At 49.9% G+C, this 13,130-nt stretch overlaps 1 protein-coding gene across 1 annotated transcript; it reads left to right on the top strand.

The window, feature by feature from the left end:
* Window positions 1-76: 76 nt before the first annotated feature.
* Window positions 77-10,888, top strand: LRRN4 (leucine rich repeat neuronal 4). Its single transcript, XM_081033234.1, has 5 exons — window positions 77-306; window positions 1,330-1,993; window positions 3,170-3,374; window positions 7,963-8,100; window positions 9,098-10,888. The coding sequence occupies exons 2-5, from the start codon at window positions 1,339-1,341 to the stop codon at window positions 10,302-10,304; spliced, it is 2,205 nt and encodes a 734-aa protein (XP_080889360.1). The 5' UTR covers window positions 77-306; window positions 1,330-1,338; the 3' UTR covers window positions 10,305-10,888.
* The last annotated feature ends 2,242 nt before the right edge of the window (window positions 10,889-13,130 follow it).

Genomic DNA, 13,130 nt, shown 5'->3' with positions numbered 1-13,130 from the left:
CTAGGAGGAGGTGCCAGACCTGCAAAGGGGCAGGCCCAGGCCCAGAGTGGGAGGAGGAGACAGGCAGTGAGGGTGTGGACTAAAGACCACAATGTGAAGAAGAAAGGGCTGCAGAGACTGGGGCATCTCTGGCCCTCTCTGTGGGTGGGGCCGGGGGGCAGGGGCATCTGGGAAACAGGCCTCCCTCTGGAGTTCAGAGTTGAGCTGCTGTCTGAGTCACTGGCTCTTGAAATCTATAAGACGAGACTGAAGATTGAAGATTGAACGGGTATCCAGAGGTGCCATATTCCAAAAGCGCAGCTTCCGGTGAGTATGACTTATTGCTATACACATGGATTCCTGGCCTCAGTTTCCAGGATCTTCCTCACTGCCTTGACCCCCTAATAGCAAGAGGGAGGCCTGGGTGATTGCCCAGAGACCTAGTGGTCAGCAGAGATAGCTGGGACAGAAATACACAGCTGCAGAATTGGGGGAATATGAAGGAGTGACCGCATGGCCAGAGCCTGATTGGAAGTAGCTTTGCAGCTCCCAAACCAGCCCACAGCTGCCTCATCTACCTCTACCTGACCTCTCAGCTGCCCTGTACAATCCTGGGTACTCCAGAAACTCCATAGCGAGCAGCCCTCAGCCATTCCTCCTGGGCACAGCTGACCTCAGGACCCCTAGCTTTTGTTGGGACCCAGAAATGCTTGACTTCAGCTTCCCAAACCTCACAGTCGTCTGGGGGCTCCTTTCTTCCCTTAAGACAACCCTGAGTGCCCTCCCAAGAAAGAGACCCTAGAACTTACTTTAAAATGTGACCTGCAAACCAGGACTCATCTGCAACTGGGGCAACTGAGTTTTCACTGGGATTGACAAAGTCTTCCTCAAATCCCATCTTTATGCTTTCCTAGCTGAAGCCATTCACTGTCTGCACACCTGGGGAGAGTTGATAGGAATAATGGGCATGTTCTCTTCCCTTAGGAAGCTCATGGGATGGGGACAAGTAAACAGAGGGGGTTCCTGGGGTTCAGGCCCAGGCAGGACACACGAGGGAGGCCTTCCACAGGAGGTCCCCTGTGGATGAATATTCACATAATTAAAAGGCATTAGAGGGCACAGCATCACTGGGAGAAGGAAAAGCGGGAGGTGCCACGGTGGATGTTGGGGAGGCGATAGGGTAAAGCAGGCGGGGACAGTCACTGCACACCCAGTAATGCTGGCGAGCATCCCCTGCCCGTCAGGGAACACCCGAGGCTTGTCCTCCCCAGAGCTCGAGTAGGGGTACATCTGCCCTTCTTAGGTACTTTCCGCTGGATTTAATGGTCTCTCGCATTATTCTCTCCCCAGCCACGCGCCATGTGGTGGGCCCTGCGGTGGCTGCTGCTGCTGCTGGGGCCTACGGCTGCACTGAGCCCCAGCCCAGCAGGGACCCCCCACGAGAGGACCCCTCTTTTCCGGCTTACTCAGCAGGGTCCCTGGGGGAGCGGAGCCAACAACGCCACGCGCTCCCCCTGCGAGGGGCCCTTCGCCGCGGGGGCTACGACCCTGACCCTGGCCAACCGCAGCCTGGAGCGCCTGCCGGGCTGCCTGCCCCGCGCGCTGCGCAGCCTGGACTGCAGCCACAACGCGCTGCGCGCCCTGAGCGCGCCGGACCTCGGCCACCTGCCTCACCTGCAGGTGCTGACGCTGCGCCACAACCGCATCGCCGCCCTGCGCTGGGGCCCCGCCGCGCCCGCGGGGCTGCACACGCTGGACCTCAGCTACAACCGGCTGCCCGCCCTGCCGCCGTGTGTGGGGCCCGCGCGGGGCGGCCTCCGCGCGCTGCACCTCGCGGGGAACCCCCTGCAGGCGCTGCCGCCGGGGGCCTTCGCTTGCTTCCCAGCGCTGCGCCTGCTCAACCTGTCGTGCACCGCGCTGGGCCCCGGCGCCCGGGGGGGCATCGCGGACGCCGCCTTCGCGCCCCTGGCCGCGCTCGAGGTGCTGGACCTCAGCGGCACGTTCCTCACGCGGGGTGAGTCCCCGGCGCCCCGCGTTTTCAGAGGCGGGCTGGGCATGCGCTCCCGGGGCGGGGCCAGGAACGTCCTGGGGGGGGGGGTGACCTGGGGCGGGGCCAGGAACGTCCTCGGGGGGTGGTGACCCGGGCGCCAGGCTCAGAGTGCCGCTCGTAGAAACAGCCCCACCGAGCTGTCCTGAGCCAGGCCGTCCCAGTTGGCAGCGCCATCCGGGGCTGAACTCCTTGAGCTCCAAGAGGTGAGGACAGGTGAATGGTCCGAGGTCTCACCGTGTGAGCGGTGCCTCCAAATCCAAATCCCAGCATTCGGGGGCCAGAGCCCAAACCTGTCACCACGTGGTTCTCCTAGCACAGCTGGCAAACGCTCATAGAATGGGGAAGGGAATGCCTGGTTTTCCCAGGGGCTGGTGGATAAAGGAACTCAGCACCAAACAGGCTGTTCACGCCAAGCAACTGCTGTTCTGAGGTTGCAGTCATTGGCTTTTCTACTTGATGGGCTAAAACGGTGGCTGCAAATGTTGACTCCTTCAAATAAGACACAGGAGGGAGGTGACAATACCGGTTCACTTGTACTTGGTATATTCTGATTCTGGTTCACACGGTTGGTTTTATTGTTTTTAAAACACACTTCATGTGTCTATAATCACCTGTTCCGCCATAGACCAAGACCGAAAAGAGTGAGAACTGGAAACAGAGGAGAAGGGACACATTCTCCATGTATCAGGAGAGCCACACAATTAGGTTCCTGGACCTCCTCTAGCCTTGCTCCTCCTCTCCTCCTTCCTTACCGCCTTCAAAAATGTCCCCACTCGTGGCGGCCATCAGAGTGAAGTTTGGGGTGTTTCTGTGCAGAGAGGGTGGGCGAGCTGCAGACTTGGAGACAGAGCCTTGGGTTCAAGTCCTGGCTCTGTCCTTTCCCAGCTGTGTGGCCTTCGGTCAACCATTCTCCTTTCTGGCCTCAGCTGCCTCAGGCTGAAAGGAAGGACTGGTCATCTCTGAGGGCTCTTCTGGATGACGTGACCTGTGCTTCTGAGATTCCCAAGCTCCCAGCTGTGCCCATGCTCAGCCATGACCTCTGTGACTCCCCTTGTCGCTCCTGGTGTTCCCTTCATATCGTGCCAGCGTCTTGGGTTGGTGCCTCCCCGGGTAGTGGGCAGTTGTCCCTGTGTGTTTCAGTGCGGTCTGGGTGGATCAGAGACCTGCCGAAGCTCACGTCCCTCTATCTGCGGAAGATGCCGAGGCTGAGGAGCCTGGAGGGGGACATTTTCAAGATGACCCCTGACCTGCAGCATCTGGATTGTCAAGACTCCCCAGCACTTACCTCTGTCCAGACACACATCTTTCAAGACACTCCTCACCTACAGGTCCTTCTGCTCCAGAAGTAAGTGTTTCTGAATCACATGACTGTATTTTGCCCGTTACACTATGTCGAATAGGTATTACTATTTTGTAGAATATACCAGATCTTAATTTTCCTCCCATGGCTCCTTTAAACCCTCTCTGAGCTTCTTTTCTTCCTCATCCTTTGGGTAATGTCTTGGGCAGGTCCCAGATAGTCCACTCCGCCTACAAGCCAGGCAACTCAGTCCTGTCCAGGGTAGTATTGAAACTCCAAAGTCTCATGAACGTAAGGTTTCCTTTAAGCCCAGGATGAGAAAGCTGCAGTGAGAAGAGGGGATGAGGCCATTAGGCCATTAGGTTCTTCTCTATTTCTCCATCCACCTGCTTCCCCACGAAGGAAGTCAGCCCCTTCCAGGGTTTGAGCAGGTCTAGGGAAGAAAGGTGGGAGGATAGGAAGGTCGGGATGCAGGGTTGCTGCCCTCTGGCTCAGTGATATTTATAGTGTCACGATATCCACCCTCTTTCCCTGACTTCTAACAGGAAGGGCAGCATTCTTTTGAAGATGATCCCAAGCTACCTCCTTTCCTGGGGCCCACATCTGGGGCCTGGGAAGCAGGCACCTGTGCCCCACCACCACTCTCAATGTAGCCACTTCTCTCTTTTCTCTGCTGGCTCCAGCCCCAACCAGAGTCCTTCACTTCAGGCTTTGAAGGAAAGGGAGATGGACCATGCAGAGCGCTTAGCTCAGTGTCTGGCACATGGTGGTTGTGGTGAAAGCGATGGTAACACGGCAGTGATGGTGATGATGTTGGTAATGTGGTGAACTAGTGATAGCGATGGGAATGGTGATGACGATGGTGGTAGTGATGTTGAGGAGAGTGATATCATTTCTGGCTCAGACTCCTCTTTTGAGCTTTAAACTGATGCAACATTGTGTGTAAGGCAGCATGTGTGGAGCCAAATTGCCTCGGCTCAAATCCTGAGTTCACCACTTACTAGCTATGTGAGTTGGGGCAAGTTATTTAACACCTCTATGACTCAGTTTTCTCATCTGTGAAATGGGAATAATGACCAAATTCTCCCCCATTGAATTGCTGGGAGAGGAAATGCTTTGATATGTGCCTTCAAAATACCTGGCACAGAACAAGAGGTTTGTATTATTCTTATTACTGGGCGTTCGCACTGGATGTCTCATATGTTTTTCAGTATCCCACAGGCAGTTAGATACACGAGCCTGGAGCTTATCACAAGGCTTGAGAGTCCTCAGCACACAAATGGTGGTGGAAGCATCAGGTGATATTGCTGATGGTGACAGTGGTGGAGGTATTAGGAACAATGGTGACGTCGATGGTGATGATGGTTTTGGTGATGATGATGGTGGTGAGGATAACAGCATGGCCCCTGCTTCCAGGGACCTCACAGTTCAGTGTAGGCAGCAGACATCAGGCAATTGTCTTTATGCATTGTGATCAGTGACAGAGGCACACACCACGTACTGTGTTATAAGACAAGTGGAGTTAGTGATCAACTCCATCACACTGAAGAACATAATTGATCCATATATTTAAAGGTGAGTCCAAACTCACCAGGTGAATGCCAGAGGAGAAAGACAACCCAGACCCAACATAAGCAAGCATCCCTGGTTCAGAAGTGGTGACCACCTCCTCTTATCCCTGCCCTTCTCAATTCACTGCAATCTGACCCCCCACTTCAGCTCCATGATTGAATGGAACCAGTGGCATTTCAGCTGCTAATCCAGTGGCCGCTTCTCTGTCTGTTAAGCTTCTTGTTGATTCTTTCCTCCCTATTGACGCTTTCCAACTCTTTGGCCTCAGGACACTGCCCTGGTGTTTCTCAAGCCTTCCTGCGTAGGCCTCTTAAGGTCCTTGGCTATTTCCACTTCTCCTAACATTGTTGCATGTCATTTCTCACCCTACATGCTGACTTCAGCACTGTCCCCACTCCCATGTCTGATATCTCCTCTGTCATCTCTGTGCTGAGTAGGCTCAGTTAAGTATCTCCAGCCCAGGCCTTTTGATAAGCTCTAGGCTATGTATCTAACTGTCTGGATGTTGAGAGACCTGTGAGACATTCAGTGCAAATACCCAATAATAATCATAGTGGTAATAATAATACGAACCTCTTGTTCTGTGCCAGACATTGATTGTCCTAGGTATATATCAAAGCATTTCCTCTCCCAACAATCCAATGTGGGAGGATGTGGTCCTTATCCTCATTTCACAGATGAGGAAACTGAGCACAGAAGCATTAAGCAACCTGCCGCAATTCACACAGCTAGTAAGCGGTGAACTCAGGACTGGAGCCCAGGCAATTTGATCCCACATCTGATAACCTTAAACAACACTGCATAAGCGCAAAAGAGTAGTCTGAGCCAGAGATATATATTTGAGAGTGTAGAGATGAAGCGTGAAGCCATAGAATTTAGAGCAGAGATTTAGAGAGAAGAGGGCCCATGACTGAGCCTTAAAGAACCCCAACTTTTAAAACCAGGAAGAGGAAGAACCAGGAAAAGAGAGCAAGAAGGTACCACTAGTGAGAAAAATTAAGAGGGTGTGGTACCCTGGAGGCCAAGAGAAGAAAGTGTTTGAGGAAGGAGGGAGTGGTTGGCGGACCTGAATGCCACTGGGAGGCCTAATCAGCTTAAGACGGAAGAGTAACCATAGGATTTGGCAAAAGATGGGGTGTTGGTGACATTCATTCTCCATGGAGCCAGACAGGAGTGGGTTCAAGAGTAGTACAAGTGTAGACGACTCTTAAGTTTTGCTCCCCCATCGCCAGATCCGGCCCGGTCTCCACTCCCAACAGCCCACCCTTTAGGGCAGCTTTAGGTCAAGTTCTCATCATTTCCTACCCCATTGACCAAGGGCCCTGTAATTGGAGACTCTGCCTTCAGGGAACCACCCCTTAGTGCAAGGAATCTGAAACATTTCTGTGCCAGACTTCTTGGGCAGTCTGGTGCAGCCTATGGACCTTTCTCAGAATAATGGTTTTATATGCATAAAATAAAGTACATAGGATGACAAAGAAACCCATTATAGTTACAAAAGTATTTCTAAATATGTGTTTTATAAATATATGTGTAGGCGGAGTACTTCTTTATTTAACATCTTAAATAACAAAATCCAGGTCTAACAACTTCCATAATTTTGATGATTATAAATGACAGGAAACTACTGTAGAGTGATATGCAAATATCTGTCATTTCTATTGAAGATTCACCCATGGTTTGTTCCCTTCATTCATCATTGAAGTAAATGGTAAATTTCAGTTAGAGGTTCGTGACAGTGAAGATGTTACATCCTCCATCCAAGTTCACGGACTCTGGCTCTGCAGACTTGGGTTAAGAACCCTTGAATCCAGTCACTACATTCAGCCACGAGGTCTATCTAAATTATAATCTGACTGAGTCTTCTGCCCAATGAAACCCTTTCAGTGCTTTTCATGGCCTGAAGGAGAAGGTTTAATTCCTTGGCTGGCTTATCTTCAGCCCCACACTGCACCACCTGTGTGACCCAGCTCAGGGGAAGGAGCCACTTCTTTCTGGGTGCTTCCTGGGTGCCTCTGAAGTTCATTAAATTCCAGTTCCTTGCTGGACCCATTCTCTCTGCCCCCTCAGCCTGACATGCTCCTGGCTCTCCTTAGCTCACTCACTCCCCTCCCCTGGGAAGCTATCTGTGATAAATAGTGGGTGACATTCCTGGCACCCAGCACCCACTGGACGGGGGATAGGAGACTTCCTGGCTTCTCTCCAATCCAGCATGCCCAAAGCCCTCCACAGTCCCCTCTGACAACACTAGATGCAGGACCGAGAGGCCCTCATAATATTTCGGCAAAGAAATTTGGGAGAGCAAATAGAAACTTCTTTCACATTAGGGCTCTGTCAGATCAGACTCAGAGAACCCCCAAATGTGGATATGCATTTGAGCGTGAGCCAGGTTCTCCCTTGTCTTCTGGGAGATGAGAGACACAGGGAGAAAGGCCCCTGCAAACCCACTAAAGTCTTCATATATGTGAGGCCATCCTAAATTTTCTGGCCCCAGCTGAACTGGCTCAGAGCTCAAGAACCACTGAACCAACCTGCAGAATCAGGAGAAAAAATAAATATTTATTGTTTTAAGTGACTAAGTTTGGGGGAAACTCTCTACTCAGCAAGGACTAACTGATACACTTCAGTGAGGCGTCTTCCATGGGACTGGTGTTGAGGGCCATTAGCTATAGTCCAACCACAGTAGTGTACATTCAAGAGTAGTCTCATTAATTAAGAATTCCTGCTATTTCTCATGACTGGCCTGTAATAAGAATATCTTACTTTTGTGTAGAGATTTACATTTTATAAACACTTTCATCGTGACAGATTCTTTTTGATATAACCAGCAGTCAGGGGAGTATTGTCTCCATTTGACGTAAGGGGTGATATTGACTGAGTCGGGTTGGTATCTCCAATTTACAGATGACAAAAAAGGAAGTCCAAGGTCATTAAGGGTTTTGCCCAAAGTAATATCTAACCCCTAGCAGAATGGTTTCCCCATGACGCCACCATGACCCTCAGGGAATAGTTCTGACCTGATTGTAAAACCCTGACTCAACTGATTTTCTGTGTATTTCAGCTGCAACTTGAGCTCCTTCCCTCCTTGGACCCTGCATTCCTCCCAGGTCCTGTCCATCAGCCTCTTTGGCAACCCCCTCACTTGCAGCTGTGAGTTATCCTGGCTCCTCACGGATTCGAAGAGGACTGCCCTCAGCAGGTAACACATTTACAAAGCAGGTGACTGAGGGGGGATGGTCAGCCCCTTCCCCCCCAGAGCTGAAGTTCTCACAGCTCATGTCTTCTTCACCTAACCATGTTAGGTAGGTGGACAGTGTTGGGAAGGGTAGCCATCCCTCATGTTGTCACATTCAGGGACTCAGGTGATGGAGGCTATGCCTGCCTTCCAGTTAGCCAAAGGGGCTGACGGCATGGAGGAGCAGACATGGGAAGGTTTAATGGACCAGGCAGTGGTGGTGCTGATCACTGTCGGGGTGCTTTTCTCACCTCCCACCCAAGCCTGGATATCAAGTGGGGCTTAGTCTGTCCCCTTTCCCCTTCATGTTAACTCCAAAGACAAGCACCCAAGCCCTTTGTAATGAAGGGTCTCTCTTTGTCTTAATGAAGAGGTTGAGAGTGCAGTCTCTTCATATCGTTTACTGCTGTTCATTTTGGCTGCATTACTTAACCTCTCCGGGCCTCTACCTCCTCATCTGTAAAATGGGGATAATAGTGCCTACCTTATAAGGTAATACAAATTAAATTAGTTGATATAGTAAGATGCTAACAAAATGACAATCACTCAGAAAATGTTAACTAGTGTGAGTATTGTCACTAGCACTCATGGCCAGGAAGCAGACAGGTGAGCACAAAATAGCAGACCGCACTTAGAGAATCTGGACTGCTCTTCACGGTGTTGTCCCCTGGGTTTAGGCTTTGCCATTTGCCAGCCCTGCTATCTTGGGCAGTTAGCTCCTCTTTCTGCACTCCTGTTACCTCCTCTGCTCAATGGGAGTGATGACAGGACCCATGACCCTCCTCCACTGGTTGCCCTGAAGGTCAGTGAGGTGATGCGTGTCTATGATGTGTACCATGTGGTACCTGGCAGACGTGTTGATAAGGTTTTGGCAGAGGAGTGTCTGCACTGAGGACTCAAAGCTCAGCTCAAGAGCAACCCAGATGCCAAACACCGTCTAACTGGTTGGCCTCCCCTCTAGGGCAGCGGACACTGCGTGTGCACCAGCTGCCGGATCCCAGGGCGCCTTCTCAGCCCCTCTCTTGCTCTCCCAGCTGCCCAGTGTGTGCCATTCCAGCCAAAGCACCACCCTCCTCGATTCCAATTCAGCCTCCTCTGTCCGCTCCACCCGTGCACCCTCCACTCCGCGGAGCACAGTCCCGTCCACTCAAGCTGTGGGAGATCGACAGAGTGTCACCAAAGTCCCCTCCCAACCTATGGGTCTCCACACAGGAACTGCATGGCCGCGCAGCCCTGTCGGGGAGAGGGTAGCTGCCCCCTCTACAGCAGGTTCCAGCAACTCCGGTAATGTGCCCAGGGCTGCAAGCACAGCCGGGGCAGAGCTCAGAGCACATGCTGCCTGGCTTGTCCTTGACCCTAATATCTCATCTGCCTTCACCCAATGGGCCAGCAGACACCTTGGTCTCTTCCCTGCCTCCCAGAACCCAGGGAGCACTCCCCAGCTCGACTGGAGGACACAGGCCACCCCGCAGGCTCCCCAGCCAAGTCCTTCCGAGGGTGAAATTCCAATCCTGCTGTTGGACGACTCCAGTGAGGAGGAGGGGGAGAAGGAGGAGGAGGGCGCGCCTCCCCAGGACGGCCCCTGTGATTACCACCCGTGTAAGCACCTCCAGACCCCGTGCGCAGACCTGCAGAAGCGCTTGCGGTGCCGGTGCCCAGGCCTCAGCCGGGAAGACGCCATCCCAGAGCCTCCCAAGCTGCAGGCGGTGTCTGAGACCACCGACACGTCCGCGCTTGTCCGCTGGTGCGCCCCCAACTCGGTGGTGCGCAGCTACCAGATCCACTACTCTGCGGAGGGCCGGCCGGGAAACCGGTCGGTGGTGGGCGACATCTACGCCACCGCCCGGCAGCACCCTCTGTATGGGCTCTGGCCCGGCACCACCTACCACGTGTGCGTCCTGGCGGCCAACAGGGCAGGCCTGAGCCTGCCCCGGGCCTCGGGCCCGCGGGGGCCGTGCGCCACCTTCACCACCAAGCCCAGCTTCGTGCTCATCTTCGCGGGTCTGTGCGCCGCCAGCGGCCTTCTGCTCGCCAGCACCCTGCTGCTGTCTGCGTGTCTCTGCAGGCGGGGCCGGACTCCACGCCAGCAGCGCTCCGACACCCACCTCGTGGCCTACAAGAATCCAGCCTTTGACTACCCGCTGAAGCTCCAAATGAGCCAGAGCTGAGGGACTGACTGCCTGAGTGCAGAAAAGATACGGGGGGGGGGGTCAAACAACGCCCCATCATCTCTGACTGTCTGTAATTCCCGTGAAGCCGGGCACTCCTCAGCACACAAGGAATTTGCCAAGCTGAGTTTCTCAGCGCGAGGAACGTCCCTTCCTTCTTCTTCACTGTGTGTTTCCAGAAACGTGGTGGTCCGCACCAGACCACTCCCATTGGGGCTGGGCCTTCTCGTGTGGTATTTGGTTTTGTGTTTTTGTGGGGTTTGTTTGTTTGTTTATTTGTTAGCAATCAAGCCCCCTCAATGTCCAGGAGAATAAAACTGTGTGTGGAAGGAAGAAGCGAGAAAACAAATTCGGTAACCTGGCCAAATTCTGTAATCTGACCTATATTGGAAGCAACGTCCTCAAGTCATTTTAAGGAAGTTCCCTCACGCGCAAGCTCTGGCAAGGCACGTGTTATTCAAGAAATCAACTACAGTGGAGTCTTACTCTGAGAACAGGGGGTGAGGGAGAAGAGCACTGGTTCTGTTTCCTGAGGCCTCTGGGTTCTTCGTTGTATTCTAGGTTTGGCTATAAATAAATAAATGAATAAATAAATAAATAAATAAATAAATAAATAAATAAATAAATAAATAAATAAATAAATAAATAAAATGGTGCTTCTAGCTTTATAGTTGAAACTTCAGTCTTCTGGGAACATTTATGAAACACAGGAAAAGGTGTTCTTTTTAAAGTCCATTTTTATTGCGTTTCACCTAAGTGGACAAAGTAACTGTGAACTTTTTTGGGGGGAAAGCATACTGAGCTCCATTTTAGGAGCTTATTTTTCCGAGAGAAATGAGCAAAAGAGAACCTTAAAGCTCTGGCTAGTGGCCAAAGCATTTCTTTGCTCCCAATTGCCTTAAACAATGCCTTCATGATTTGTATCTGATGTGCCTTTTTCACTTTTATACAAACTTAGGGGGAAAATGATTTTGTAAAATTACAATGGAAGTTATATTTCTAGATTTTTTTTTTTTTTCACCAAATGGTCCATTCACTCCTCTGTATTTCCCATTACTCCTTGCAGAGCCACATGACTGTGTTGACCAATGAAATTGAAGAATGATGCATGTCATTTCCAGGCTGAAGCAGTACAAGCCTATGTGCAATTCTCCAGTCTGTTTTCCTCCTTTGTGGCAATTGAAGAGCCTACATAGTCTAAGAAATGCAGCCATAGGTGATGGCACTTGTCTGTCTGAGCTCTTAAAAAACTATAGGAAGTACATACTTCCCGTGCAATCCCACATCCCACACAATCACCGTATGAGGATGCAGCATAAGCAAAAATAACAAGAATTCTGGGGATTAATTTTTTAGTGCAATATAACAATGCCTATGCTGGTAAATACAATGCCAGACAGTTTAAGACAATGCCTTTATTATGCATGTTGTTTTGAGACTAATGTTTTCTTTTATCATGACACTGCATTATTTCTCATTCAGAAAATAGTTCTGTAGAAAGAACATCATTCTAAAGGTAATCTGAAACAATAAATCAAGCTCCAGAGAATTTTACTGATTTAATTACTTCATTTTAGAGACCTTGAGATTTTAATTTTCTACATTAGCATTTCTTAGTTTCCTGTGGCTACCACAAGAAATTACTATAAACGAGGTGCCTTATAATAGAAATTTATTCTCTTACTGTTCAGGCCAGAAATCCGCAATCAAGGTTATCAGCGGGGTTGGTTCCCTTTGGAGACTCTAAGGGAAAATTGTTCCAGGCGTCTCTCTTAGCTTCTGGTGGTTGCTGGCAATGCCACTCTATTCTATGCCTCTATAGTCTCGTGACAGTCTCTGTCCAAATTTCCCTCTTTTCTATTATTTCCCCCTAGCTTTGAGATATGTGACATGTAACACTAAGTTTGAAGTACAATGTGATGATTCGATACATGTATATATTGGGAAATGATTACAATAAGATTAGTGAACACCTCAGTTACCTTTATGCTTGTGTGTGATGAGAACTTCTAAGATCTCAGCAACTTTCAAGTATACAATACAGCATTGTTAACTATAGTCATCATGCTGTCTTCTAGGGATCATTAGATTTCCCAGAACTTACTCATAAATGGAAGTTTGTACCCTTTGATCGCCTTCACCAATCCCCCCCCCAACCTGTTTCTATAAATTGGTTGTTGTTTTTTAATTCCACATACGAGATCACAGAGAATTTGTCTTTCTCTGACTTATTTTACTTAGCATAATGCCATCAAGTTCCGTGTTGTTGGAAAGGGCAAGATTTTCTTTTTATGGTTGAATAATATTCCATTGTATATACATATACCACATCTTCTTTATCCATTCATCCATTGACAGACGCTTAGGTTGTTTCCATGTCTTGCCTATTGTAATGCTGTCATGAACATGGGGGTACAGACACCTCTGAGATAGTGATTTCATTTCCTTCAGATAAATACCTAGAAGTCAGGTTTCCCTCTTCTTATTAGGACCTTAAGCATTGGGTTAAGGCCACCAAATTCATAGTATGATCTCATCCTACCTAACTTGAGTACATCTGCAAAGACCCTATTTCCAAATAAGGTCACATTTACAGGTACCAGGCAGGGGTTTGAACATGTTTTTGGGAGACACAGTTAAACCCAAAACAGCATTTTTACTGTAATTAATTTTTTAAAAAATCAAGTTTGATTCTCATATATTTGTTTCCAAACTGTGCTGCAACACAAAAGCCCTGCTGCAGAAACAGCATATTTAAGTTTGACCCAAATAACTGTAGTATATATATTTAGATAGTAAAGTTTTGAAAAACCTCCCCCAAATTCT

Source organism: Rhinolophus hipposideros (assembly GCF_964194185.1).
Source record: "Rhinolophus hipposideros genome assembly, chromosome: 22".
Taxonomy (NCBI): domain Eukaryota; kingdom Metazoa; phylum Chordata; class Mammalia; order Chiroptera; family Rhinolophidae; genus Rhinolophus; species Rhinolophus hipposideros.
Note: the sequence above shows the minus strand (reverse complement) of the source record. Positions and strands in the feature narration are given on the sequence as shown.

Bases quoted from the DNA above. Each gene is read 5' to 3' on its own strand.
- LRRN4 (XM_081033234.1), top strand. From the start codon at position 1,339: ATGTGGTGGGCCCTGCGGTGGCTGCTGCTGCTGCTGGGGCCTACGGCT. The intron at 1,994-3,169 runs GTGAGTCCCCGG...TGTGTGTTTCAG, and splicing joins CGGCACGTTCCTCACGCGGG to TGCGGTCTGGGTGGATCAGA. The intron at 3,375-7,962 runs GTAAGTGTTTCT...TGTGTATTTCAG, and splicing joins CAGGTCCTTCTGCTCCAGAA to CTGCAACTTGAGCTCCTTCC.